Here is a 17,066-nt window from a genome sequence, read left to right as displayed (position 1 = left end):
AACAAACCTAGTTAGGTGCTATTTCTCCAACTGAATTTCAGTTCCATAACCCAACATTTACTGAAGAAAGAACTCTACGAACCTTCCTCAACCTCAACAGGCATAAAATGTTCAGACTAATTTGCAGCACCCAGCAGGCAAGATGGACCGTCTCCCCCTCCCCCCGCCCCCCAGTACTAACAGAAATCTCTCCTCTCCTATAATTTAGAACTCCTGTGCTTCAGAATACCAGACCTACGTGTTACCTGGTCTGAAGAGCAAGTATTAAAACTCCATTATCAAGAGCAGTTTGCCCACAGAAGCCCAAGCTTCTCAACATAAAAAGAGCACTAGCCACGGTGAGCTTACATCAGAAGGAACTCCCCAAACCTCAAATAAGCCAACCCAGGATAATCCACCAAGAAAAAAAAAAAAAAAAGATCTGCTTTCTTAACTTCCCCCAATGCTGTCTTTTTCAGCTGAAATAGGTTTGGCTTGTTTGGAGGGGAGTGGTGCTTTATGGCACTTACAGATGGTGCCAAGTTCCAGGGCAGATGTCCTATTTTCATTGAGGTTCAGAGGCTTCTGCAGCTCTTGGGCGTGTGGGTTCCTCCTTACCTTCCCACCCCACCCTATCACCAATTCACTTACAATTTTAAAGGAAATCGCTATGCCCTTGGCCCTGTCCCCAGACACTCACAAGGGTTCCCTGGAGGGTCTAGATAGAAGGAGCTGTTCTTCCTGCAGTTTCTGCACCCCACCCCCCCACCCCCCGCCCGCCCTTCTCCGCGTCTGGCCAACGCGTCCAGGCAGAAGGGCCTCAGGTCTCTTTCACAGCTATGAGTGCCCTGCAGGCAGGTCCTGCTGGCGCAGCAACCAAAGCCTCCTGAGGGGAGCCCGGTGGGGACCTGTCTGCACAGCTCTCTCCTTGCACTCAGGGCTTTAGGCACCAGGACTAAAGGGTAGGAATCCTGGGGTGGAGCAGCCCCAGCCAGCGTTCCCTTGCCTATGCGGCTAAACCTCCCTGGCCAAGCCCTGGAGAAGTGCATTCACTGACCATCTCCCTGTCCCTTGCTGGTGACCTTGGCCACGTTGCTGAGCCTCGCTCTGCCCTCGGTGGCCTGACACCACCTACTTCGCGGGTTATGACAGGGTCAAAGATGTGGAAAGCATCTAGCAGACTGCCTAACACCCAGGACGGGCGAAAGATAGGGGGAAGACTTCCCTCTTCTTCTTGGGGGTGTCCGGAGCTTGCTCAGTCCTCTGCCCACCTCCAACCTCCGGGGGTTCGACGCCCCCGGCACATGGGGCAGGGGGCTGCACATCCGAGGTCCCCGGTCCAGCCAGGAGCCGGGGGTCCCCGAGGGGGTGTGGCTCCCCAGCCCCAAACATCCCCGTCTCAGGAATCAAGGCGATCCAACTGCTAGGCAGCGGCTGTGAGCGGAGGCAGCCAGGGGTCCCCGGAGGGGCGTGCGGGGGCCGCCGGCCGCGACCTACCTCCTCCAGCAGGGTAACGGTGTTCCTGCAGTTGTGCAGCCGCGTGGTGAAGCTGGACGTGGTAGGCGAGTTGTAGTCCTCGGTGGTCTCGGCGATGAACTCGGAGACGGAGATCTGGTCCGGCATCCTGCCGGGGGGGCGAGACACAGGCGGGGGGTGAGTCACGGCGCAGGCTCCCGGGGCCGCGGGCCGCCGGACGGCTCATGAACGCCCCGCGAAGCCCGCCACCCGCCGCCCGGCCTGGAGCAGCTCCCGTCCCCGGCGGCGGCGGCGGCGGCGGCGGCAGGAGAAAGGGCGGGCGGGCGATGCGGGCGGCGGCAGCCCTTCAAACTCCGAGCCGCGCGCGAGGCAGGGGGCTCTCGGGGACCCGCCTCCCTGTGGTCATGCCGGCGGAGGCTCTTCGGCGGCGGGGGAGGGGACGGGGCTGCGCGACGCAGAAGGATCCGGCCGGGCAGCTGCCTCCTCAGATGCTCTGACAGGCGGCGGCGAGGACACCTACTGACTGAGCACACGCTCCCGCGGGCAGGCGGGCTGGCGGCGGGCGGAGGCGCTCCCGCTATAGTCACGGGAACAAACAAGGAAGTGCTCTGCGCACGCGCCCCCGCCCCCCGCTGCGGCCCCCGCCCCGCCCCCGCCGCCCGCGGCCCCGCCCCCGCCCCCGCCCTTGCACCGCCTCCTGTGTCGCGTTCAGTCTCGGGCGTGGGGCCGGGGCGGCCCCGGAGCGCGGACTGCGGCGAGCTCCTTACGCCAGCGTTTGCAGCGAAGGGGGACCAAAAAAAGTTGTACGCATTCTTTTTTAGTCCGATGTGGGTGCAGGAAACGAGCGTGGAGAGTCGCCTCCTGCTGTGAGGGGCGCGGGGCGGCCGGGGATCGGAGCGAGGAGCCAGCCGGGTGCCCAGGCTTGCAGCTGCCTGCTCGCCCTGCTCCCGCCTACATTCCCTGTGCGGGGCGCTCACGTCCACTGGGAGGTTAGTCTGTGTGCAGTTCGCGTAAGTCGCTAAAATGCTAACTGAAAACAAACGAAAGGGTTTTTATTTTTTGACAATTTTCTAATCTTTCATTGCCAATTTTTTTTTAACCCGGAGGAAAGACCAGGGTCAGAGGCTGTAAGACGCATTTCCCGAGGTGCAAATGGTGTACAACGCTAAGCAGATGCCAAATTTCCACGGAAAAAGCACCAACAGATTGCTCATTCCTCGGCCCCGGCAGATGTCTATTTTTCTCACTAGCTCAGTCTACTTGGTCCAAAGAATCCATTTAATTTCTCACTATTGATTGCGGATGAAATTGGTTTAAAAAGAAAACAAAACCTGGGCACTTGGGAAGCAACACACGATTGGCTCCTGTAATTGGAGCCCGTAGGAGCCTTCCATAGCCACCTCAAAACTCAGCACCCAAATGCGCCCCCTTAGGGCAGACGACTGGCTCTGTGGCCTACGACAGGATTGAGCTCCTGCTATCTTGAAAGGTTACCTGTGTCCTCTGGTCTTTAACCCCAACTACAACAGCATGTCAAGGTAAGGGAACTTGTCTTTGCATCAGGCCTGGGGCAGATAAGTAGCCAAGTGGTTGTCAAATGAAAATGCATCAGTTCACTTACTGTCAACAAATAGGTGCCAACGGCCCTGGAAATTCAATAGTGACCATGCCCCTGCTCTGGTGAGGAACCTTCCAGTAGGGCAACAGTCAGCCAGCAAATACATCAGATGAACGGGATTATGTATAAAGTTAAGAAAATGATGGAGGTGAAAGGAATGTTCAGAGAAGGCCTCGAGCAGAAGAGAGAATAGGCTAAGTCCCACTGATATCGGTTGGCTAAGGGATCTTGGCCTTCAGTTGCCTCATATGAAGAGCTAAGATAAGGGCACCAGCCCCATAAGGCTGTTATATGATAATGGATGAGAAAGTGCTTTGTGCACAGGAAAGCCGTTCTGAGAGTTTGAAGCATTTTGTGTGACAAGGTCATCCTGCATGTGGCAGGTTCAGTGACTTGGAGGAAATGTGGCCCCTGTCAGTGTGGGCTAGTTAAGTTCTCTGAGCCTCAGTAACCCCGTGCTAGGCCATGGAGCAGCTGAGAGCATAACAACCAACACTTCCACCTCCATCCACTCCAAGAGAGCTTTCCTCTAGGCTGCAAATCAATTTAGACATCAACTTTGCATTTATTCTTTTCTTCCCTCTATTCCAATTTGTCATCTAATGCCTGCCACCTCTGCTGGGCTGACAGCTCCTTCCATCCTATATGTATGGCTTATAGGAAAAGCCTTACTATGGCTCAATAAATATGAGCCGTTATTAAAAGCCTAGTCAGTGAATGACTGCCTCAATTCCAGAAGCCCTGTGTTCCAGAGCTTTCTCTCCTAATAATTGATGCCGTCACCTTGGGCCTTGGTGCCATCACTTGTAAAATAAAGGGGGGATGTGTCAAAGGACTGCACAGATTTCTTCCCGCTGGAGCTGAGTCTGTGTATGCCCTCAGCTCTACAGATACGAGAGATCGTTACAAGCCAAGCTGATTGCGATGGTAAACAGCCACGGATTTCTTTCTTGCCTGAATTCACCAGAGCCCAAACTTGCTGTCAATTGGTGTTTCGCTTCCATTTGAAGATTATGTTATATATCTGCTCCTCCTCCCCATGTCCTCCCGCCAAGAAAGGAACGTGTGAACAATGTGATACTGGGCCCTGGTAAGAATATACCTCCTCACATGGGTCCGCAATTAGAATTTCAAAGGCTCACACCATTTCTGGGGTTCATGGGCCATCATCCTCTTTAAATTGGAAACCATGCCCCAGTGCAAACCATCTGCACCTCTCATTTTCTCAAGTACCCTGAAAACCATTCCTGGATATCTGCAAGTGAATAGACTCTGATTTGGGCAGAACTTAAAACGCTGAATTTTTTTGTGTGGAGCCGCTCAGAAATATACACCATCCTTTCCAGAGCCAGGAGTCACACATGCGCATGCAGACACACGCACATTTACACTTGTGCATGCCAGCTTTGTATAAAGTGGGGTCATCTTATCACCATCATCATCATCCCCATCAAAGACTATTCAGCACCGTTGGACTCCTCAGCCCAGTTTCTTACTCTGAGCACTGCTGACAGTGGCCTGAGAGGGGATGTTTTTTACTTCCTTGAAAAGAGACAGAACAGTGGTGGCATATCCTCAGGGACAGTGGTGGCACTGCTGACCCCACTGTCCTCAGGAATTGCCTGAGTTATATTTGCAGTTGCGGGTATCACTCCCATGCACCTGCCTAACCACCAAGGGACCACCTCTGCAAGATAGCTGACGACGCACCAGAGGTGGGGAGTCAGCGGTGGAGTTTGGGGTGCTCTCTGAGTGCAAGAAACCAAGGGGTTATTGGTGCTCTCATCGACAGTGCTCACCAGCACCCCAAGATGATGGGATGGAATCACAGCACTCATCAAAGGGTCCCCAGGCCTTCATGGGACAGGGCAATGGGTAGTGTAGGCAGAGAAAATGCTTTGTGTGATGGAGACGTGGGTTTGAATCTCTAGTCTGTCATTATTAGCCTTGCTTTCTCATCTGCAAAATTAGGGTAATAATAAAACTATGTTACAGGTTGTTACGTGAAATAAAAGGAGAAGATGGGAATAACACAGTTGACGTATAGTGAGTAATCAACCAGTGTTAGTTCCCTTTGAACTCCCTTTTTATGAGAAGTGTGACTATAAATACATCTCTTTGCATTCCAGGACTCAGATATGTCTCTAAATTAGTCACCTGGAGGAGGGAAGGAAGAGGTGGAGGGAGAGGCTGCATGCACAGCAATCCCCAATGTTTGGGATCTCGGATTTGGGAAACATCTTCAGAGACCTCGCTTATTCTTGTAAAGATCTGTTGTGAGACAGATCCATTAGTAACGGTTATGGATTTGGGAAGTAAATAAGCAGTTATCTAGAGAAACAGGATAAACACTAATTGAGACCAGAAGTGAGCGGAGGCCATAATATAAAAGCCTCATTTTCATGGAACACCGTTCCTGCACAGAAGGCTGTTCTGAGCAAGGCAACTTCTGAAGGCTAGAAAGACATTTATTTCGCAGGAGCATGAGTTACAGGCTGACTCACACATGAGAAAGACAGGCTCAGGTCTCTGCCAGGTTGAGGCTATCAGGCCTTGTTAAAGCAATTAACTTCTCTAGGCTACCAGACCTTGTTAAAGTGAATTACGACCCCGAGCCTCAGTTTTCTCCTCTGCAAAGTGGGGGCAGTGAATAGTAACTATCTCCGAGGATTCAATGGGCCTAGGCACATAAAGTGCTTGGCAGGGTAGACAATAGCTTCCAGATAGCTTACAGGATATTGAAAACTTTATCTGGAGATACAAATTCTGATAGTCCTTATAAAAATTTTTACTGGGATCTGCCCCGACAGACACTCTTGCTAAGTATAGATTTTGGACACACACATATCCCCCTTTAAACTTCAGGGCAATTTCGTAAGGCGAGTATAATTATCCCTAGTTTACCAGAGAGAAACGTTAGGCTACTGAGGTACAGGATCCAACTTTCTGAGCTCCGACCCCAGGCCAGGCTCCGCACAGCCTGTCACATATGCAGTGTCTGAATTCAGTCATGTGACAGTCCTGAAATGGGAGTACTGTGACAATGGAAACTGAGACACAGTGACGTCTCCCCGCAAGTGAATGTCCCTGAGCCGGGCAGATTAAATCCAGGGCTTTCCCCACCGCCTGCAAAATCGGTCTCTTGACTACACCTCATGTTGTGCTTCTCTGTTAGATATGTTTCCCAACCCAGGCAACCAGAGAAAGGGTTCTCATTTCCTTATTTCACCTGAGAACGTACAAATTCGTTTTCTGTCATCTTAATGAAGCCACAGAAGAACAAAAACAGCTGCGGGGGGCAGGAGGAGGCCAGGATGAACTTCATTCCACCTGTCTTACTGTCAGACATCTATGGCCATATTCTACCTGAGCTAAAGACTGCTGTTTTCACGTGCCTCGTATAAGTCCCTCCCAAGTGCACTCATGCGGTTTCATGTAATAATAACAACAACAACAACAAAGGTCTACTCCAGTCCCAAATGTACTCAGTGTAAATACTCCAGGTAGAACCACTGGAGTGTTCTCAGAAGGTAGAGAGAACACGGCTTGTTTGGAGAGACAAAAGCCACTCAGTTTTACCTCCCTGCTCCCTGATTGTTACTTCTGATAGAAAGAGGAGGAGAAGAGTCAGACAGAGCTGGGAAACCCAGGAGAGTCGACTCGTAGTGTAAATATCAGCTGAATGAACTCAGGAATACATTTCTGTTCTGTCTTGTAAAAGAATAATGTCAACTAATCACTGCTTGTGTATTATATTCCCTGCGCTATTCTGATTCACGGCAGGCACAACCTCACTTAACACTTGCAGCAACCATATAAAGCAATTATTCCCATTTCATACATGAGGGGAACCTGAAGCTTAGAGGTCACCTTGGCAGATGGTAGAGTGAGAAGGACCAGTCAGATTTCACAGCGCATGTGATCAGCCACGAGCTCATACAAGACCATGGGTCCACAGCTTCAGGATAATTTTCTGTTTCAGCCTATGTGTGGGTTTTTTTTTTCCTCCTGGGGAACTTATAACAACCCCAACTCCAATGCCAGCTTGTCTGGCCTGGAGAGCGCTCCCCTCACCCCAGTCCTCCAGCTGGGATTCATCTTCACAGGGGTGTTTGCAATACAGCCTCCCACTCTGTGTAAGCAACGGGACCATGCTGGCACCACTCAGAGGGACTTCAGACTTGTGTACACAGGGACAGACCGAGAACCTCCCCAGTGACAAGGAGCTCTGTTAGTGGCTGCGCTCGGCTCAGAACTCAGATCTTCCTGCTGAGTTCCCTGCATTAGAAGTCCCAGAGCGTGCAACCCCGAGCACACTGGGGAGTAAGTCATATCCTTCTCTGTATCACCTACCTCCCCCAGGAACTGAGGGGCGGACAGGAGGTTCCTAGAGCCCAGGCTTGGCATAAGCACCACCTCCTGAAACCTCCCGGGCAGCCTCAGGGGGTACCATGCTTTCCACTGAGAGAATTCAGACATGCACATTCTACGCAGGGTCAGCAGCTACTAAGTGGAGACCTGCTATTCACAGCCAGTCTGAATCCCAACCTTGCAGGCTTTTCCTTCCCCACAGAAGGCACTGCCCAGTAGAGCCCCCTGAGAGCCCCCAATAATTGTGACTCGGGTTAAACCAACTCCCTTTTATGAGCCACATCATTTCCAACGTAAGTAAAACAACCTCCAGGGAAGAAAAAGTATGGTGTGACACGGGACTCCTAAAAGTTTGCAATCTGTTGGAGTGAGGGGTTTTAAATCTTAGTTTGTTGCTGAAAAAGAAACACTAATCTGAAAAATGAAAAGAATTTATAGAACATTCAGGTTTCTTTGCTTTTCTTGATGAGTTTGTCTTCATTGTAGTTACCACTCTTAGCCGTGCCCACTTCTGTGCCCCCAAGACAGAGAACATGCCTATTTTATGGCCCTTTTTCATGGTACCATTTTCCAAATATTTATATTTCTCCAATTCGACCGTGAGCTCCTTGAGACCAGGGGGCTGTCCATCCACTGTTACTGGCCCAGAGTCCCAGGTGCTTTAGAAATAATCACTGAATAGATGGAAGAATGAGTGAACGAATGAACATTTATAGGGAGAGGAGTGTGAGAGGAATTGGGGGAGGAGAATTAGAACGAGGAACCCTGGTTCTTAAGAGTCTCGTCCCCCATCTAACATCATAAACCACCAGGGCCAGAAAGATTTTCAAAGGTAATGCAGTTTCTCCTCCTTTCATTTTTCAGATGAGGAAGCTGATTCTCAAGTAGTTGAATGACTTGCACAGCATTCCCTGGCAGATCTGTGGGGAACCAGGGCGGGATCCCAGGTATCCTGGTTCCCAAGGGGTGTCCCACTTTCTCCTTTCCCAGTTACATTCTACAGAAAGACAGTTCACAACACATGATGAGACTTTTAGAACGAGAGCGGGGAAAAAAGGCAGCAAAATGCTCATAAAAATTTATCAATTCTGAAATGGGGCCTCGTGACATCATCACGGTTAATAAAGACAGAGATGGACTTCCCCAGGTTCTCAGTCACTAGCTGCTGCAGTTTTTCTGCCGAACAGTCATCAGGCTGGTTGGGGTCCCCTCCATCCAACTGCAGGGAGGGGACACGGGTGGTCCTCCCTCGCCTCTGGAGCTCCAGTGTCGGTGGGTTGGCGACCGTGACGTGCCCCGTGGCAGCACACAAGTGCCCCTCGGGGTCTGAGCGGAAGGAGGGGATTAAAGACCTAGTCTTCAGAAAAACACCTCACACTCCCATTTCAGAAGGCCCATGCTGGTCTTTGCATCACGGTGTCCAGGGACACACACAGACATTTGCCTGCTACCTAAAAACTGCAACCATACAAAATTTGGCACAGGCTCCCCTCACTGGTGGCCCTGGTTTTGAGCAAGAAGGCTGTGAGTACACTGAGTCCAGGCTAGCACTCCTACCTCCTTCTCCATTCCCTTGTCTTGTTCCCTTCTCTCCTGCTCTCCAGAACCAATGAAGCTGGGGGACTTGAGGGCAACCACTGGCAGTGGGTAGACAGGCTAAGGCCGCCACCCCACCCTGTGCCCTTCCTTGAGAGCCCCTTTATAAAAGGTAAGAAGTCAGGAGAAACAAGGGTAGAGATGTTCAGTGACCTTATCAATGGCAAGTGATATTTCTGTAAACAATCCACCCTGCCCCCACCCCCGGCAGCTCTACAGCACACTGCAGAGGGTAGGTGAGATTTCTCCTTAAGGCCAAGTCCACTTTCCTCTCCTGACTGGCAAGTTCTTTGCCCCTTGGGCATTTTCAGATATGAGGGCACCATCTCCTGGTCCCTGAGGACATTCCACAATGGGATGGTTAGAGGTATTAGGCTGGAACCCATTGGTTCAGTTCCATCCCACAGTTACTAAGCAGGACTATAACCTTTCCAGCGGTTAAGAGTACACCATCTGGATTCAGATTACCTGGGTTCAAATCCCAGCTCAGCCACTTAATAGGGGCTGTTAACTTTAGGCAAATTACTTAATGTCAGTTTCTTCGCCTTTAAAAGGAGGATAATGAGAAGATCTCTCTCTTACAAGGCTGTTGTAAGGTATGAAGGACATAATCAATGCAAGATGCTTAGCACAGTGTCTGGTATATAGTAAATGATCAATAAATGTTAGTCTCTAATGTTATTATTTGTATTCTAAACAGGTCCTATGCTAGACTCTTTAGAAGCCAAAAAGATACATAGGACACAGCACCTGTCCTCATATTTAGACAGAGATACAAGTTTTCAGCACAACTAATGAAGTGCTCGAAGGATTCAAACAGAACAAATGTGTACCTATGAATGTCAAGTCCAATAAAAGGTTATTTCGTGTATGGATATCTCTCTGATTTGCCCAAATCCCAGTCAGATCTTTTTGTATGATTACTTTTCAAAACTGCCAATCATCTGAAACACTAATCAATAAGAAAAATTTTATTAATGGCAGCTATTTGTGACTTCAGTACTGAGCTGGAACACAGAATGCTAGCAAGCTCACCCCCTTTGGCTTCGTTTTCCCTGTACTGAAAACCAGGGCCTCAGACAGAAGCTCTCTGAGGTTCTAGGGCACTACCATCCTAGAATTCAATGAATTCTCTTTGGACATCAGTGTTACAACCGACTCCAAACACCGTGGGGTCCCCAGCTCTGCCTCGAGAGCTACTTGTAGGCCAAGAACAGTCTGGAAGTCATCAGTTCTGGACCCCTAGGAGGTGTCCCTTATATGCATCTATCACAGTGTCCACTTGTCGCCTTTCAAAAACTTGCTTTCACCTGCAAACGTATTTGAATCTACAATGAGCTGTATTAGAATATTTCTGTAATTATGTCAAATGTAGGGCATTGCTCCATTTGCAAAGGGAAAATTGCTCACTCACTACAGAGTTTTCTTAGCATATGCTATTTGGTTAACATCTTTCTCAGATGTGAACATTCTGAATCACATTAGGGGTTCAAATTAAAAAAAAAACCTCTGTAATTGCTAGCAAACCTTTTGACAAACACATCAAGCTTCTGTTCCTGGTTTTAAATTTTGTTTTATGTTGTTGAAAAAAAGGAGTCTTTTTGCGCTGGCCTTAACAGTTTAGAAGAACAATACAAGCTAATTTATAAAATTACTATGTTTAAGTGGACAGCAGAGAATACAGTGGCGACTGGATCTAGAGATAATTATTTTCAGTATCTTTCATTTTTCTTTTGTGAGCAAGCTGACTTTTCTTCTTCTATTCGGTTTGGGGAATTAACTTTCACTTACCCCCACCTAACTTCAGCATCTTGAACTTAGCAGTTCAGACCCACCTTGCCAGACATGGACTCTGTTTTCTGTCTGCCCTACACATGCCCTTCTCTCAGGAACTACAGCTTCCTGACTCCACATGATTCTCCAGACACCGTCAGCATACGTCTCCACATTCCCAACCAGAGGGCTGGACCCAGGCTGTCCAGTCAGATCTCCCGAGACTCCTGAAAGCAGCCCTGAGAGGGCGTTGAACTCAAACGAGGCTAGCTGGGGAGCTCTTATGGAGGTCTGAGATGGATGCTAGTCGAGAGCAACATCCTTCTTCTCTAGAAGGTCCAACTCAAAGGACTTAGTAAGCCTTCAGCTGCTGGTAGCCCTACTGCCACACGGGAGAGAGCCTGCCTAAGAGTGATGCCAACCAAGAGTTGGCAAGTGTTGGAGACAGGAAGGGAGTGTCCTGGTGACATCACTTGAATCGCTGGGTCTACAGAACCTATCCCACGCCTGGGCCAGTCCAGCCCCGGACGTCCCGGGTATATGAGCAACTATACTTCTCTTGGGTTGGCCTAAAAGTCCGTTAAGTTTGTTCTGTAAAATAAAAGACACTTTTTTCATTTTCAACAATAACTTTATTGATTTGGATATTTTGAGTATGTCAGCCCTCTCCCTCTATTGGCTTCTAGTGGGCAGAGGCCAGAGGTGCTGCTAAACATTTTCCAATGCATAAGACAGCCTCACAGCAAAGCATTTGGCCAAAACGTCAATAGGACCAAAACACTTCGCAAACCACTTTTGATGCGTTTGATCAGTCACAGCACCTTCTCCAAACACTACACAAATCTTTTTTTTTTTTAATTTCAGTTGTGTTTTTACCTTTCTTGAAATAATAAAGCATAATATGCCAAAAATGTTGCCTATCCTCTTCCATCTTCAATATTAAAACGGCTGCACAGAAGTTCACCAATTCTGACAAGTTTTTTTCAAGTGCACACTGATATGACAGCTATCACCATACAATCTGACACAATAGTTTTAGATGACGTTAAAGACAACTGAGCACTACTACAGCCATCGTACAGAAAAAACTAAACAAACTTTTTGGCCAACCCAATATAACAGCAAAAGCTGGTCTAAGATGGGTTTCTACCAATAAAACTAATAGAGCCCTGGCTAATCTTTTTCCAGGTTCCAGAACCACCTGCACAGTTAGCAGGCATGTTACCCTGCATAAGCCAGTCACTGCCTCTTCTGTGAAATGGGAACCCTAACACCCACCTCAGAGGACTGTCGTAAAGAGTGAGTCAGGTAACACACATAACAGAATGGGAGGAAATATCTGCAAATCAGGTACCTGATAAGGGTCTAGTATTGAAAGTACATAAACTCTTACAATTCAACAATAAAAAGACAAGTAACTAATTTTTGAAAAGACATTTTCCAAAGAAGATATGAAAGTGGATAAGCACATGAAAAGATGCTCGACATCACTAGTCATTAAAGAAACGCAAGTCAAAATCAGAAGGAGACAGCACTTCACACCCAGTAGGATGGCTACAAGAAGAAAGATGGAGAGGTACAAGTGTTGGAGAGGATGTGGAGACGCCAGAACCCGCCTCCGTTGCTGGTGGCAATGTAAAATGGTGCGGCAGCCTTCGAAAACCATCTGGCAATTCCTCAGAAAGTGTCACCATATGACCCAGCAGTTGCACTCCTAGGTACGTACCAAAGAGAAGTGAAAATGCACATCCACACAAAACCTGGTACAAGGATGTTCGTAAGTAGCATTATTCACAACAGACAACTTAGTGCGAAGAACCCAAATTCCATCAACAGATGAATGAATGTACAAAATATGGTCTATCCTCACAGGGGAATATTACTCAGCCACACACACACAAAATGAATAAAGTACTCATACATGCTACAACCTGGAGGAAACTTGAAAACACATTATGCCAAGGGAAAGACACAAAAGTCACAAATCGTATGATTCCATTTATAGGAAACGTCCAGAGAGGAAAATCCAGAGAGATAGGGCCTGGGGGAAGGGAGGGAGGGGGAGTGACTGCCATTGGAGACCGGGTTTCTTAGGGGGAGCGCTGACAATGTTTTGGAATTAGACTGCGGTGATGGTCATACAGGTTTGTGAATACACTAAAAGCCGCTGAATTGTACGCCTTAAAAGGGTACATTTTATGTTATATAAATTATACCTCAATTTAAAAAATAATCACTATGGTAATACCGGTTTAAGGCACAAGGCATCCATTAATAATAACAGCTACAATGGCTGCCGTTTAGTACCTACTGTGGACAAGGAAATCCACATTCGTGTTTTGTTTAAACCTCACAACAGCCCTACAAAGTAGCGATTACTCTCCTCCTGTGTAATGGATAGGAAATTGAGGCTCAGAGAAGTGGTCCCGCAACTAGTAACAGGAAGAGATAAGTAGGCTTCAAATTCAAGCGTATCTGATTTCAGAGTTCAGGCCCTTTCTACTATACTATAGGCTTTATATAAATAGTGCCTAGCTGGATGTGGCAGGGACTACTAGTTCTATCCCCTCTACCTAGTCTCCCTTTCTTCAGTAACAGAGCCTCATTCGGTTGAGGGCAGTCATGTGTTCAGCTAAAAGACTCATCTTCCAGCCTCCACTGCAGCTGGTGTGCCTAAGTCTAGCCTGTGAGGTGTAAGTTCTGTAGGACTTTTTGGCAAAGTGCCTTAAAAAGAGCTAATTCGGCAAGAAGATGACCTGTTATCCTTCCCCTCTTCTCCCGTCCTTCGGCTGGTAATGTGGGTGTGATGGCTGACGCTCCAGCAGCCGTGTTGGATCACTAGGTAATATGACAAGGACGGCAAAGCCAGAGACAGAAACAGCTTGGGTCCCTGATAACCATGGAGGCACCATCTGGCTTTGGACCATTCCAGACTTCTTTGGTCTGAGAAAGAGAAGAAAAAAGCCCTAACTGCTAATGTTATTTGAATTTTGATTGATCTGCAGTTGAAATCTAATTCTAACTTATGTTCGGCCTAGGAACACACTGAACCAACAAAGATTAAACCAAAACACAGCAAATCTCAGAAGTGGTCAAATTAGAAGGATTCTATCAGAGTCATTTTCCCCAGCTTGTCCTCTCTGGTTCGGATTCTACATGCAGGGGCTTAGAAGCCTGTTGAATTACATTGAGGATAGTCACCACGGCCTGTTTTGTGAAGTTATGGAATCACTGAAAAGATTGGTCTCAATTTACCAAGTACAGACAATACATCTTAGAAACACTTAAATGTCATCTCAGGAATGGATTCAGAAATACAGCCACAGAGGAGCCAGCAGGCTCCCAGAGTGGATTTCTGAAGAGGCAAATTTATTTACACAACCCCTGCACAATTTGGTTAAGAGAGAAGAAACGGGGCAGATTCCAAACAGGAAGTAGGATGATAATGCTCAAAGAATTCTGTGCTTTAGAATCAACATTCTGCCCTATTTTTCAAGGGTGATCAGTTAAAATTCCGGATTTTCCCTGCCACAAAGACAAACGGTCGTGGCCTTTCCACAATGAAACAGAATCACAGTTTTGTTGTTCGCTCATGTGTTTACATAAGACAGATGTGATATTTATTAGTCTGTATATTATTTATGACCCAACAGCAGGTTGGTACAATATTGTGGGGTCGAGACTGGGTTTTCTTTCATTACCCTTCTTTCTATTTAGGGTTAAGAATTCAAACCACAATGACAGAAGTCAAAATGGAACATCTGGAGAAAGAAAAGTCTTTTTTTCCCACACTGTTTTATTCTGTGGCTTAATCTATCTGATTTTGCACGCACTGTGTGGACGGCTAGACCTGGTACCCCAAATATGTTTTATGAGGGTAAAAAATTCCACTGTTACTGTGTATTATAGGCAGCATTCCACATACGTATGCAAGTTAGTAAGAAGAAGGAGAATTCAGATGAAAACTTATTACAGCCCTTTCTCAAGAACTGGAGTGGAATTTTTACTCTACTTTTTCCTTTCCTAATTGTGCACATCTATGCATGTGGACACACACACACACTCACACACACTCACACACCCTAGCTCATCTCTTCTAGCGCACAGAAACCAGGAAGTAAAGAACCACACAGACCCCCAGGGAGTCGAACTCATTTCTACAAAGCCCGTGCACCAAATGCACGCATTTTAATCACAGCAGCGCCCTCTCAGCTCTTGCCTGGCCCCCATTTTCTCTTACTTTACACTCCGTGCTAACAAGTTTGGCGAGCTGGTTTTTAGGCCTTCGGCAAACTGAACGGAGCAGTTATGTTGGGAATGGTGAGAAGGGGCTACCAAGAAGGGAAAAAACACCAACAAAAACTGTAGAAATTTGCTAACGCACACCCCCCCCCCAAAATGAAATTCTAAATACATGTGGCTGCTGATGCGGGCAAACCATTCTGCTCAGCTGATGGCAACCAAAGTGAAGACCCTTTCTCATCCAGAGGAGGTTCGGCACATGATGCTGTATTCTAAGGGACCTTACTATGGGCAGGTCTTTTAGAGGGGTTTTCAATCAGATCAGCAAAGATAACCTAAAACCAGAAATATTTGGTGCTCGAAGGCTTTGCAGAAAACACCAATATCTCAAGGAAAGAATCAATGGCCACGCTGAGCCCAGATCAAGAGGGGAAGGACCTGGAATCAAACCCTGGCACCACCGTTTCCGAGCTGTGTGACACTGGGCGAAACACCCAGCACTCCCCAGGTCTGCAGCGGGAAGAATGGCAGCAACATCGCTGTGAAAACTAAACGAGCTCACGTGCACGAGAACACAATGACTGTCTCCCATAATGTTCACTCAGCGTGAACTGAAATTGTGCTGTGTGTAATCTTCGTCGCTTTCCATGAAACTATTACCCTAATTATTATTTGCTTTGATGATGTCAATTCGGATGAAAGAATAATATGAGCCAGTAATTACACTCCTGGGTATATACCCAACAGATATGCACGCATATGATCACCAAAAGACATACAATAATGTTCATGAAAGTACTGCGTATCTGTGCATAAAAAGCTCAGGAAGAAATCTGTAGTTTCAAAGTAACAACTCTGTAAGATCCTGAGGTATACACAGCTACACTTCCACGCTTAGTATCGATATTCCAGAGTGCTTGTGGTTTTGAATTGTATGCATATATCTTTCCACCGATTTTATGTTTTATAATGCAATTTGCCCTATTCTCTAAGGAATACAGTGGAGTATAAAAACATATATATGTAACTCACACATAGAAGATTTGGCCCAAGCTGTGTTTTACATTCAATGATTCTAAAAAAGAGGCACCTCTTCTGGCCAGAAAATAGCCACATTCCAGAACCCAATGGTAACTCTGTCCCTGGAGCTTTCAGAGCTTTGCCAAGGTTGATTCCAACATATGTATATTCATAACAAAGGGAGATTAATAGCAACCAACCTTAAGTAGGGAGAAGCCAGATTAAAGTAGGCTTCTCTTTAGAGAAACCTAGAGCCTCCCACCACCCCATGCGGTTTCCTGACCCCTTGCCCACACCTCTTGAGTGAGTCCTTCATTAAACTCTGCTTGAGTTACCCTGTTTTGAGTGTGCCACCTGCTTCCTGCTGGGACCCAGACTGATCTGGGGGGGCAGAGTGAACAGAGAATTGCGGGATAATGCAATAAAGACAACGTTTTTTCCCAACGAAGTACAAGAGCTCTGGGGTCGGACTGCTTGGGTTGTGTATCCTGGTCCATCACTTATTATCTCTGTTAGCCTCTTTAATCCTCAGTTTCCACCTCTGAAAAGTGGGTCAACACTAGTGCCTATTTCACACAGCAGCATGAGAATTCAGTGAAATACATGATGTTGGTCAGCTCAGCCTCTGGCACTTCGTCAATGCTGATAGATAGTGGGGAGATTCTTAGAGTTAACTGTGCAGTCTCTTCAACACAGCGAGTGGCCAGTATGTATCTGTTGCATGACTGAAGTGCTAAGAGAAATAAACACGGGACATGGAGAAGCGACAGGGCAATAGTAGAATCTGGACGGACTGCCTGGAGGAGGTGATGCTGAGCTGCCTCCTGGAGGAGGAGTGAGCGAGTCAACTGGCTGGCAAAGGGTGTTCTAGGCAGAGGGACCAGCAAGTACAAGTGGGTGGAGGTCTGACAGGTATGTCAGATGTAGGACCCTGCAAACGGCTCCATGCAATGAGTATGAAGGACGCATGCTGGGAGGGATCAGAGCCAAG

At 47.6% G+C, this 17,066-nt stretch overlaps 1 protein-coding gene across 4 annotated transcripts in view; it reads right to left on the bottom strand.

Annotated features, from left to right (window-relative positions):
- The window catches only part of ASAP1 (ArfGAP with SH3 domain, ankyrin repeat and PH domain 1), a 275,799-nt gene that overhangs the window by 219,840 nt on the left and 38,893 nt on the right, over positions 1-17,066 (bottom strand). For all 4 annotated transcript variants that reach the window (XM_053929547.2, XM_053929546.2, XM_045204925.2 and 1 more), the window contains one exon: positions 1,477-1,603. In XM_053929547.2, coding sequence (XP_053785522.1) covers positions 1,477-1,603 — 127 coding nt within the window. The remainder of the gene's footprint in view (positions 1-1,476; positions 1,604-17,066) is intronic.

The sequence above is a fragment of the Desmodus rotundus genome, chromosome 8 (assembly GCF_022682495.2).
Source record: "Desmodus rotundus isolate HL8 chromosome 8, HLdesRot8A.1, whole genome shotgun sequence".
NCBI lineage: Eukaryota > Metazoa > Chordata > Mammalia > Chiroptera > Phyllostomidae > Desmodus > Desmodus rotundus.
Note: the sequence above shows the minus strand (reverse complement) of the source record. Positions and strands in the feature narration are given on the sequence as shown.